The 13,198-nt window shown below is 38.9% G+C and overlaps 1 protein-coding gene across 3 annotated transcripts in view; it reads left to right on the top strand.

The window, feature by feature from the left end:
* The first annotated feature begins 7,612 nt into the window (after window positions 1-7,612).
* The window catches only part of GFRAL (GDNF family receptor alpha like), a 32,246-nt gene continuing 26,660 nt past the window's right edge, over window positions 7,613-13,198 (top strand). For all 3 annotated transcript variants that reach the window (XM_067294167.1, XM_067294169.1, XM_067294168.1), the window contains exons 1-2: window positions 7,613-7,669; window positions 10,941-11,075. In XM_067294167.1, the coding sequence (XP_067150268.1) occupies window positions 7,648-7,669; window positions 10,941-11,075 (157 nt within the window). In that variant the 5' untranslated portion in view covers window positions 7,613-7,647. The remainder of the gene's footprint in view (window positions 7,670-10,940; window positions 11,076-13,198) is intronic.

Raw genomic sequence — 13,198 nt, 5'->3', positions numbered from 1 at the left:
ATCTCAACTGTCATTTAATACTAGTGATCCAAAAAAATAACAGATTTGTTTGCCAAGATAATGTTGAATTTTCAACAAAAATTAAAATAAAATATTTCTCTCTGGAAATGTGAAGGAGATATCTCATTGGACGGCTAGATCAAGTATTCACATATCCATTTTCCATTCATGGGATAAGCTCCCTGGCCTGGGGCTTCCTACCATGTATTGTAATTTTCCTTCTTAATGAGAGAAGACGGTGCTTCACTGGAGACTTAAAATGCTAGGGGAACATTGCCTGCTGGTTAGAAAGAGGCTAATTTAAAAGGACCTAAACTACAATCCTGATGTGGCACTATTCTTAATTCTTGCATTTCAGATAAGATTTCACTTCTAAGAAGAAATTTTTTTCAAGGGAAAGGGTAAAATGGGAGGGAGGACTTGTTTTTCAGTAGAAAATTGAGCACTTGACCTAGGACTTTTTCATATGATCACGTTTTGTTGAAAAAACAATTTTTCATAGACAAGATGTTATTGACTAACCTATGTAAATATTTTTTCTAGGATTTACTTTGACCTAAGCCATGTCATGCAATGTTCTGTCTACTATGAGAGCTATAGTTTTATAAACTGCTTAATCACTTTATGCTTTAGCCTTCTCCAATACTTGTTTTACTAGACATTGTTATAATTTACACTGGTGTAAAATGAGATAAAAATTCTCACATTGTTTATATATTAAAGTTTTCTTTTTCTAGTAAATAAATCAGGAGAAATACCTAAATGGAAATAATATTTAAACATCAAATAAAATCATAGGAATTATTCCTATATTCCTATGTGTAAGCTTAATTTTCAAGTTTAGCTATTACATCACTGTTATTCGAGGAAATTATTTTACTTTGTCTCTTCTAAGAAAAGAAAATCCAAATAATTGTGGGAATGATAGTTTTAAACTGTGTGGAACAAGATATTATTTTTCTATATAATTTGAAATGATCAGACAAGCAGTTGCTGAATTAAAACATAATAAAAAGAGGAGATTGGAATTTGGAAAGTCTTCTAATTTTTTTCTGTTTTGATATAAGCAAATAAAAATTTGAAAAGCTAAAGATTAGCATAGTGACAGAGCTGCAAAATAATATTCACTGATCTTTTAATTATGGCATGAAATGCTCCCCCTAGCACTGTTGAAAGGTATGTCAAAGGAATGATTCAAAGCTATACTTTCATTTCAAAAACTGTATTTCTATCTTTTGCTTGAAGAGAGAGCAAGAATGTAAAAAATAAATGATTATGTAAGAAAACTTTGTCAGTATGAAAAGGGAGTATGCACATTTATCAAACATACAAGGTTCACCAATGACTCTGGAGAAGCCAGAAAGATTCTGATGCCTTGTGAGGCATGTTGCCCCAATCCCTGTGAGATGAATATAAGGGGAGGGGAAAGGGTAAAGTACTTCTAACTTGGGTGGCTAACAGAGTCAAAATAGCAATGATCATGGCAAAACTTTAAGTATCATCTTTCTAGAGGAGGGCTGAATACAACCTACCAGTTCAAGTTATCTTCTCTTTGCTGGTCCCTTAATGCAAGTGGGATAAATTGTGTTAGTTAATATGAGGTAAGAGGATAACCAAACGTCACTGGCAGCTTTTGACTCCTGCAGATGTTCTGTGACAGAGTAGAAAAGGAAGTTCTGGGCTTAATTTTCTCTTTTTGGGGTTCCTTATTTTCACTTAGATACCCAAGAAGAAAATATTCCAAAATTACTGGGAATTTCTTTTAGTCATAAATTCAACCTAATAATACTTTTTTATGTGGCGACTATAAGAGATTAAATTTTTTCATTGACACATGAATTTGATTTTATTATAGCCAAAATTTTGTTTCTTAAATAGTATATCTTTCAGACACAAATAGTACAATCAAAGTTTTTCGAAGGTTTGAAAATCTAAGGACTTGTAAAAAGTGTAAATGAAAAGGAAACACTCTGAGTTTTTTTCCTTACAAGAGAATGCAATATGACAATTAAAAACATATTATCAAAGTAAGGGTTACCCACCTGACTAGAAAAAAGCAAATGTAGTATTTTTAAAGAACATCATAAAGACATAATAATTATAAAACCTGGTTTAAAATACAGCATTAGTTTTTCAAAGGTAAACTATGCCCAAGTAAATCTGATTTCTTTCTTTGACATGTTAAATCAGTTTCTAGGTTAATTAAATATGATGAATCTCATCTGTTTAGCCATCAGTAAAGCATCTAATATAGTCCCACATGATAAACTAGTACTAAAAATGGGAACAGTAGGCGAACTGTAAGATAAATTGGAATCTATCTAACAACAATGCAGCTTGTAGGGATGAGATATCAGGCTGAATAGAAACTGATTGAAAGTGCCTCAAGGACCAGTTTTATTTCATATTTTCATTAATGGTCAGCACAAAAAATAAGAGTATGGCAATGAAATTCGATGATAACATAAAACTGTGAGTCATAACAGGTGCAGACAAGGATCACTATATCACACAGGAATCACCAGCTGACCTAGAGAATGAAATGAATTTCATAGTTCAAATTCCAAGATCATGAACCTATCAACTAATACTAAGAGTGTCACTTGCAAACTAAGGATTCATTAATTGGAAACTACAAACACAAGTAAGGAAGGATAATGCAGAATCAATTATACAAGACTTGCAGTGGTGGGGTTTGAAGAGAACTCTGTACAATCTATTATAGCCATCCCATTGCCTGTTAATGCATTCTAGAGAAAAAGGGAAAATCCTGGGAACGACACAAACCATTTTTTGGGCCATGAATGGGAATATTACTGTTTCCTTATAAGAAAGCTTTGTTCAGCCTGTAGTCTGAAACAGAAGAATTTACAATAATTTACAAGAAATAGTAAATTGTTGCCCTAAGAGCATCAGTAGGCCTTAATTTGCCCTGATGAGCCTCACCTGGGGCCACCACCCACAGCTGTGCCCATGAGCTCAAGGGCTCCATTTAGCTCAGCCCTGGGCACCCAGTCCCTGCTGGAGTTATGCTGTCGGTGTCCCTGTCTCCAGCCCTGTCTGTGGCTTGGCCTTCTGGATGGCCCTTGGCCTAGCACTGTGGGTAGCTCAGGTCTTTTCAGCCCATTCCTTCAGTTTGTTTCCACCTTCTAAACTCTCAATCAAACCATGAGTGTGGCTACAGCTTTTCTCAGCCTGGGAGTTGCCTGCAGATTTAAAAGGCGTATTTGATTAGAAAATGTAACAAGATCCAAGGAAAGGAAAGGCTTCGCAAAGTGGAAGGAAAACTAGCAACAGATGAGGCTGAGGAGGTTGATGGGTTAAATGTCTTTTTTTGCTTCACTCTTAGCTGAAAAAATCAACTTCAGTTAGATGACTAATACAATTGGCATTAATAACAAAGGGGTAACAACTCAAGCTTCAGTAAGAAAATAAATGGTTGGAGAGTCCTTTGATAAAGTAAATGTTATCAGTCAGGCTAGCCCAATGGTATTGACCCAGAGGTAATTAAAGAACAAGCTAAAGGAATTTCAAATCAATTAGCAATTATTTTTGAAAACTCACGGAGGATCGGTGAGACTCTAAAAGACTAAAACTGGAAAATCATGAAGTATCTGTCTTTAATAAATGGAAAAAAGAGGAACTCTGAAATTATAGACCTATCAGCCTAACTTGTTTCCTTTGAAAAATATAGACTCTTGATAAATGTTACACTGAAACATAAAAGAGGGTTAAGAATGGAGTTTGACTACTGAACACCCGATTGTCCACAATTCTTGATAGTTTTCTCTCTTGTTGGCTGAGTTTTGGATCTCTTCAATTAGTTCTTTCCAAGATAAAGCCAGGACATGATCTGGGTGATATTTCACTCAAGGGAACATTCCCAAAAAACAGTATAAATGATTCCAAAAGTCAGTATAAATGAGACTGTACCAAGCTGAGCTTCCTGTAGTAGCAGTTCTCTACCAGTACCCATTTAAACATAATATGCTTTTTTTTCCTGTGAGGGTGATCCTGTGAGGCGTGGAGTAGGTGACCCAGAGAGGCTGTGGCATTTCCATCCTTGGAGATATTCAAAACCTGACTGGACATGGCTCTGAGCAACCTGCGGTGACCCTGCTGTGATCCAGGGATGTCAGATTAGCTGATCTCCAAAGCCCCCTTCCAATGTCAACCATTCTGTGATTCTATGAATATAAAGCAGCAGTTTTGAACTATTAATTATTGCCCAGTCATCAGATATGGTTATCAAGCTAATGCTTTGTCTGTTTTAATGAAAAGATTTCTCATTAAAAAAATTGCTTTTTTGAAAGAATTAATTTTTTTCTTTCTAACTTTTGAAGAAATATTTTTATGTTCATTTTGTTTTAATTCTTTATTTTTAACAAATTAAAAAAATACTGAAATGTTTTCTTCTTTAACCACATTTTCAAGCACCATTTCATTGGAAAAACTTCATGGGCATGTAAAAATCTGTCATTTACCTGTGCAAAGCAATGGAGATTTTTTTGCTGCTTCTGCTGCCTTTTACTCCAGAAAGATCCAAATATTTGGATACATTTAAAATGTTATTCAGATGCATTTATTTTTGAATGAAAGTGATCACAGGAAATTTTCTGTAAAGATAAACCCACTGTTGAAAATGGAAAATGCTGTAGAACAGAACAGTGATAACAATGCAGATCAAAATGACTCTAAGATAAAGCTAAGATTTTGAATGCCGTACCTTTTTGCTGGTGAGAGAAAGCTAAGAATCTTAAAGAAGTTTCTGACAGATGGAAAAAAATGTAAAATTAAGTTTTGATGGAGCTGGAAGGGAGGATGGCTGACTAAGTCATATCTACATTACAAAGCTTTGCCAGTGTGGCTATTTTGATGTATAGCTAGTCCTGCCATCAATATGAATAGGACTGTAAAAACCTCCTTACTCCTACCTTCTTAACCATCAAAAAGAAGCAGCTGAGGAATGCATATTTCTTACCCAGGTTGTAAATATTGAAAATTGTCTGAGAGCTGAGCTTTAATCAGGGTTTGTTATCCCTAACTGCTTTGGTGTTCTAATATTTCTGTTAAAAATTTAAGAGCCTAGAAACAGCTTTCTAATGCAACTGCCTCTGCTCTAGCACTGTTTGGTCACAGAGTCTTTAGACAGAGTCTAAATCACAATACAGTCATTCCCATGTGCATAAATTTTTGTACCACCATCATTTTGTTACTTTGTCTCTCAACATATTTCACACTTGGATCCTGGAAGATCAGAGATATCCCTACCTTCTCCTTCCCTGTCATCATTGGAGCGCTAAGCTCATGCTCTGCAGTCACAAAGACTGCAAGACCACTTCTTCCTTCTCCACCTCCAAAAGGGCAGTTTTTTCTTTCCTTTTGCGTAGAGGGCAGTATGCTATCCTCTGATATTAGCAAAGTTGATGCATGTTATTAACCTGGAGAGTGTTTTATAGGCAAGAAAGTACTCTAAACATAAGCATAACTCAGCCCTCAGTGTATCACAATCTATTGCTGCATATTACAGTGGAATTAGGCCAAAGCACCTTTAGCCATCCAACTTAAATTTTATCTCCCAGCTGAAATGATATTCCTCTTTCAGGCTACTCCTTTCATTCAACTGTAAGTCTTTTTTCTGGCTGTTGGATTTATTGGATGAAATAGTATTTTATTTTATTGAATATGCTTTCAAAGAATGACAAGCTTTTAGCAATGTTGGCATTGAGAGCTTAAATAAAATATATAATAAATCATCTAAGCTAAAATCTAAGTTAAAAATGAAAAAATTAAATGTAAGCTTAAATTTTCCTCAGCTAAACAGAAAATAGGCAAAATCTTGACTTCATTTAAGTTCTGTTGTGCCAATGGGGACAGAATTTCACCCAGTATATCTCTATCTCTGCTAGATATTCAGAAAGTTTTATGATGTCTTTTTGCTCTCAGTATTCAAGGACCAAATCCAATTAAAAATATTTTGTAAGGGATAAGCAGCTTGCAAAAACAAGACTCAGGAGTGCATGGAGAAATCAATACAGACCTACTGTTTACTCCTGTCAGTGTAGGAATAAGAGGGCATCCAATGAAGCTAGCAGGTCGCACATTCAAAACAAAGTGTTTCTTTACAGGCACCACTTGTTGGTGTGAATGCTAAAAGTTTGCATGGGTACACAGGGATACACGGCTTCTTTATGGGAGAGGGTGCCATGGGACACTCCTCCAGCTCAAGAAGTTCCTGAGCAGCAAATGATTGTCCTCTGAGGATTCAGGGAAGTATCACTTTATGCTTGTCTTACACTTTTCCCTAAGTATATGCTTTGTCCACTCCTGAAAGAGGATAAATAACTAGGTGGACCTTTCATCTGAACTCTTATAGCAAATTTAACATTGTTATGATCCATACCATCTACTCATACTTCAGCTGGATCTGTGTACTAAGGTACACTACTCACATGATCATTCTCTGAATTGTCAAGTAGCTATGCTGTCTGAGGATTGTTCAGTAGCCAAAGTGAAATATGCAGCTGTGTATATATCTCAATCTCTCTTAACCTATTCCTTGCAAAGAAAGCATTGAAACTGGAAAAGCGAAGCATCATCTGCTGCTCTCATTTCCTGCATTGATCTACAGAGAAACAGCCTAAGCTGACATATTGTTGATTTTATGGTTTATGGTTTGCTTGCTTTTTATTAAATATCCAAGTCAGTTGCTGACTCTTTTATAGCAAATTGTTAGTGAAACTCCTGAAGTCAGACCCATAATCAACATAGATTGTTTATTTGTTCCTCTGGTTTGCTGTCCAACATGCTCTATGGCTCCTCTTTCTCTTTCTTAATCAATAGACCATAAGCCACGTGTGAGACGAAGACAATCAAATTCACTTCTAAAAGGCATTGTAAAGTGTTCGCAGAAGATGATCAGACATATAGCAACAGCTAAACAAGACCAAGGGCTTGAGATATCATCTTCCTGAGCAGCAGCCAACACCTTGCTCTGTTAGTTTCTCCTGAAATCAAATGGGAACAGAAGGAAGAGGGAGACTAGACTGCATGAGAAAGCCTAAGAAGCACATCTTCTCTAGACTCAGTCCAGCTTAAGGGTTATTGCAAAAAGGAATGTAAGCAAAGAGTACAAGGGCAGCAAAGGGAGCTCTTGGGGGAGAAAAAAAATTGATCTGCTGTATTGCTTCTGATCAAAAGAGGTGGGAAGAGAAAAAATGTTTACATCTGAAGTGTGACGGGTCTGCCTCCCTCCACCCTTTGCAATGGCCTTGCCGGCACAGCACCCTAGCTGCAACCCGCCCTGCGCCGCAGCCCCGCGGCGAGCGCTCCCGGCCTGCCAGCGCCAGGCTCCGACTGTCGCGCCCGCCAGAATTTCTCTGCGAGGCAGCTCAGGCCTTCGCCGCCTCCACGTCTCCTCCCGCGGCGTGGGACACCCTCCCCGGCACGGCCGCGGGGGCCGGGCGGGGGCCGGGCCGGGAGGGGGCCGGGCGGGGGCCGGGCCGGGCGGGGCGCTGTCCGCGCCGCGGGTGCTGAAGGGGCGGCGCCGCGCCGGCACCTGCCGCCCGGCGCGACCCGCTCGGCTCGGCTCGGCTCGGCTCGGCTCGGCTCGGCTCGGCGCGGAGCTGCAGCCGCCAGCGCCCGGCCATGGCCGCGCTCCTCGGCCTCGGTAAGTGCCCTCGCTGCTCCCCCGCGCCTGCCCGCATGCCCTCCCACCCGGTCCCCCTTCCGCCTCCATCCCCCGGCCCTGCCCTTGTCCCTGGGCCCACAAGGCAGGGGCGAGCAGGTACCTGCCGGGGGTTCACACCAGGCCCTGCCTGCTGCGTGGCGCAAACTTCTTCAGACTGGCCCCGTTAGCGTGACTGAGGCGGGGAGTAAGGCGGGATAGCAGGGGCAGCAGTGCCAGCACCGATAAAAAGTGGGGCCAGCGAGGAGACGTGGAAATGGGTTGCCTTGTCTAAATAAACAGCCACTTGTTTCCTGGGGGGGGGGGGGGGGGGCGTTAAGTGCTGGCAGTGCTTCAGGAAGGGTTATTGACATTTCCTCTTGAGTTTGAATGGAAAAAAGGGAAAATCAACAAAGCAAGTACAGAAGGAGTTGGTAAAAGAGACTACAATGAAAAACACATCCCCAAATATAGACAGATTTTTTATTACTTCTTTAGTCTTCCCTTTGCCCTATTTTATGTATATGTGCGGCTTCTCTCTTTAACTACTCTAAATTCCTTTTCCACAGTTAAAAACATTCTTTGGGTAGCTCTGCCCTAGTTTTTATTTCATTAGAATCAAACTGTCCTTTACCATATCTGTACCCCTAAATATACAGCTATACTTTACTTTTTCCCTTGAACTTATCTTGCTGCTCTTGGAGTTAGATAAGAAACCACAGCTTGGGAAATCTGAGTTTCCTATTATTCATTACTATCTGCCAGATAATAATTCTATGGTCTTGAGAGAGAGATTGCAGTTCCTCTGTGCCTCAGTTTCCCATGTGCAAATGGAGATGTTACTATGCCCCTTTCTTTTTCATTTCATTTTAGACACTAAATTTTTCAGAATAGGGAATTTGACATCTATGCAGCATGTCAGCAGACACCTGTAAAAACATAAAGCCACCTGTAGAAATCTAAATTTATGTGTTTTCATGTCATTCTGGATCCCCTGTAAATTAGCTTTTATCTGTAAATTAACTCTTAGAACCCCTGAACTTTCTTAAGTAGGATCCAGTTTCTGACTACTTCAAACACTAGAATGAATAACTAGAGTAAATGACTGAAGTAATGGCTATCAACTTAAACAATTGTATAAACAATGCTACAATGCTCTGGATTCTAAAATTATACAGGCCAGTCTCCTGTGTGTAGGCTTGTCACAGTAGGCCCCTGTGTATTGCTGAAGAAGCCAAAAACCTATCTATAATAAGCCATTAGATGTGCCCCTTTCTTAGACTGAAATATGTTCAGTCATATATTTTGCTACTTGACTCTTCATTTTGCAAAGACAGCTCTTCCTTTTTGTGGGCACAGTTTCCAGATGAGTTCAAAATAAACACACTGAAATAATCTTTAAAAAGGAGTAGGAGCTGCTAGTTGACTGTTTAATCAGTCCCTACTTTGACTATTCATTTTCAGCCACTGGTTCTGGAAAGTCATCTTAATAGGAGGGAGATAGCACAGCATCTTTCTGCTGTGGACCCCAGTCAGAGGCCTATATCTTCCCCACTGTGTTAGTAGCTACAAAATATGTAAGTGGTCACCCATAAAGATATTCTTTCTTTAAAAATTCCTGGGTTTGAAATTTTATAGTCTTATAGTGTCTTTTTCATCTGTAAGGTATATGGCAAATGTTTTCTCATCAAAAAGTGTCATCTAAATAAACAACAAATAACTTCACAATTCGAAAGAACATTTAGAGACAGTCCCAGGAATGACATTTTGTCATAGGGAGCTAAAGTTATTCCTACAGACAGTCCACCTGGACGCCCCTCAGTATCTAGTGACGGGGGCTGTTTCTATTGATCAGTCTCCAAGCTGACTGACAGAAGACTAGAAGAGTGGCTCAGGCTGGAGACGACTGACCTCACAACCAGCTCTGCACGGATCTCCTAACTGGGAGGAATATGCACAACTGGGAAAGGATTAGCATCAGCTTCACCATCTTATGGCAAGCATGTGTGACCTCTCACACGTCTCAGAGGCACACTACATGTTACTGCACCTGTCAGTTATAAATTACTAAATGGTATTGCATCTTTGTCAACATGTCTCCAGAAAGTGTTCCCTACAGCGGCACTACTGTGTCACAGGAAAGCACCATTTCCAGAAGGGATGACATTATCTCTAAACAGTAGCAGCTGTTTAAGTTTATTAAGAGCCATATCAAGTATCTACATTTAATTTCTCTGGACAGGGCATGGACAAGTCCTCAGAGAGTATTTTATGCTCCTTGCAAATGATGCTTAAGGATTTAAATAGTGCTGAAAGTTCCTCAAATTCTACATAGGCTTACCTGAAGATCACAAAAAATGAACACAGGTCTGGGAGATGCTGAGTGTCCTTCAATACCCAAACAAAACACTCCCAGCAGGTATTTAACAGCTAGTCTGATAAGGCCTGAAATCAGTGTCTGAAACTTAATTTTACAGAAAATTAAGATATTTGGTTACCATTCAGAGGTTGTGTTATCATGGGAATGTTGATGAAAGAGCTAAACCCAAACTGATTTCTCTTTTCTTAGCAAAGCAATCTAATTTTCTACCAATAAGCCAGAAGCGATACTGATTTAAAACTCTTTACCTTGAAACCTCCATAGCAGTCTTTAGTTTTAGAACAATTTTATGTAATTAATATGGCCTTTAAGCTCAGTGCATGCAGTGAAGCAGATAAAGACATAAATTTGGGGGCTGCATTCAAGAAATGATGCATCTGCAAAGTAAAATCGAAGAGGAGGAAGAGTATTGTATTCTGAAATAAAATCCCATTTATTATCTAACAGTTCTGTAACTGTCAAATCTCTTTCATATGATCTACTGATAGGAATTCCTGTTTAGTCTCTAGCTTGTTGAAACTGCAATTGAAATAAATGTTATGTTTCCTCTGAATTTTATACTCTTCCTTTTCATAATTTATTATGGATCTCAGCATAGCAGTCATTTTTATATGTCTATGGACTGATGTCATATATAGCTATGGTTGATGTTATAGTACTGGGGTAAAGTCAATACAGTTATGTGACACTGCAACTTTGAAAATTTTAAAGTTAAATTTAACTTTTCAGTAGTAAAATTGAGAAAATGTTTTATTTTATTAAAAAGTGAATCGCTAGCTTATTTGAAATGATAGATCAGCTACAGTAAATTATTTTGTTATAATCCAAACATAAATGAAAAAGGTCAGTACAATATCTGTTGTATTAAATAGTCATTATATTCTGTTTTTACAGTGTTGCTCATATACTTCACAAGTATATCTGCTGCCCAGACTACTGACTGTGAGCATTTGAGGGAACAATGTATAAATGCTGCAAATGGATGTGAGGGTGTCTGGAATGTCATGGAAGATGTCTGCAATATTTCAGGTAATTCTTTATGGTGCACATGAAATTATTTTGAGTTGGTTAATGATTGCATATTCATAGAGTATCATAATATTGCTGGGGTGACTGAATGAAGTCGGTGAGATTTCAAAGAGCAAATGGCAGCAGCAGGCAGCCAACTTCTGAAATCCTTGACAGCAGCCAATGCTACCTTCAGTAGCAGTCACAATGTCCAATCTTTAATGCAATAAATTGCATTTCTGGAATGTAACTGAAGTCAAAATCTGAACCAACTCAACAAGTGGAATTCAGTGAAAATTATGCTGTTTTGTGATCCTGTTATGCAAAGCCAGCATTTAGCACTGTATGTTCTGAACAAGGAAATCCTGCCCCCACCCAAAAAACCCCAGAACATCAGAGGAGCTGATTTTGTATCATACCTGAGGCAGTGTAGTAGTTACTTAGAATATTTTTTAAAAATAACATTAGAATAAGAAACAAATCAAATAAAACATGCCTCAAAGAAAGTTGCAGAGAGGCATATTGTATTTGTTCAGTGAGTAGTACATACATGTCAAAGTGATCCACATCCACAGAATGCTGGTACAATAAATTGCAAGTTATGAATATTATTAATCCTCCTTCAGTTGTTAAAAGATTCTCACATAAATGAAAGCAGAAAATCAGTCTCTCCATCTTTTCATTGCTATGTCAGTAAAGTATGATTATATTTTAAGTGGGAGGAGACCAGATACTATTAGTTTGGCCTGAAACTCATCCTAATCCCTACTGTAGTCACATGAAAATGTTCTTTTCTCCAGCAGCCTATTGCCTTCTTGAACCCAGCACATAAAATTCCTTGGGTATTAGTCATCATCTCTCCCTTTCTTTAAATCTCCCCAAGACCTTGCTATTAAATTTTGAGTATTCACTCTCCCAGTACTGTGAATGCGGAAAGGCAAAGAGTGGCTGGGTAGAGCAGGGAGGGTAGAGCTGTGTCATTAGAAGGAGCCTGTAATGACTCCTTTACTGACTGAGAAATGTCAAGGGCTACATCAGTACTAGTAAATAAAAAGAGCTGGAGACTCTTTTCTGGCCCCGGGACAGCACATACACGTACAACTAACCTTTCCTACCTGCAGGACTGCACAAAACTGCTTTCTGGGAATGGTACCAGGCCCAAGCTGTCTTCTCAACCATGACAAAGCAATAACTGGAGAGTGCTAGTTTGCTCAGTCCAGACCAGGTACCACACAAAAATGCAGCAGTATAAACAGTCACTTGCCATTGGCCTAGCCCAGGCTTTATTCGTAAATGTAGCCAAAGGGATTTAGATATATCACTGCCATTTCTAGCAACTTAATTCCAAAATGTAGATTCTCAGCTGCTGAGAATCACTGAGTTATCTACATTTCCTGAACATCTAAACGTCCATGGAAACCTCCCTTCTCCTTATATTGGCACTACCTGAACAAAACCATCCGTGTCCTGATGTCATAATCTGTTCTCAGCTGCAGCAGAGTTCATAAAATGAACTGTCTAGCTTGACTTCTGGGCCCAGTCTCACATTTGGTCTGTGTGGAGAATCCAGGCAGGAGAAGATACTGCTTGACTCCATGCTCAGTAGCCCATCTACAAGAACATGCACCTGCAGTGTGAACTACCTGAACTCCTCTCTGTCACATTTGTTGCAGGGGGTTGAGCCCAGGTCTCTCAGGTCACAAGAGAGCATTCAAAATACAGCAGAAAATTCTATGCATATTCTTTCTTAGTTTCTGCTGTTCTGGATACATATATGTTTTTCACAGAATGTCTGAAAACTCTTAAAAGCATTGAGAGTAAATGGAAAAAAAAAACCCTATATTCTAATGATTATGACAGTCCCCAAAGGAACTAGGTTTCAGCACATGTTCTATTGAGTCTTTAAATATTTTATATAAAGTAGACCAGTTTCAAAAGATATGGTTGCTATTGAAAGAAAAGTACTGGAATATCCAGTACTTTCAAGGTCAAGACACTCACCTAAAGATGAAATCTCCAGACACAACCCTCTTCTCCACATCAGAGGAAGAAGTTGAATCTGCATCTCTCACATCCTTCACAAAGGCATTAGTTCCAAGACTGTTTGGCATAATGGGCTGTGACCAGGTGAAGTGATCCAGCAT

The sequence above is a fragment of the Apteryx mantelli genome, chromosome 3, assembly GCF_036417845.1.
Source record: "Apteryx mantelli isolate bAptMan1 chromosome 3, bAptMan1.hap1, whole genome shotgun sequence".
NCBI classification, from domain to species: Eukaryota; Metazoa; Chordata; class Aves; order Apterygiformes; family Apterygidae; genus Apteryx; species Apteryx mantelli.
This window is presented reverse-complemented; position numbering and strand designations above follow the sequence as displayed.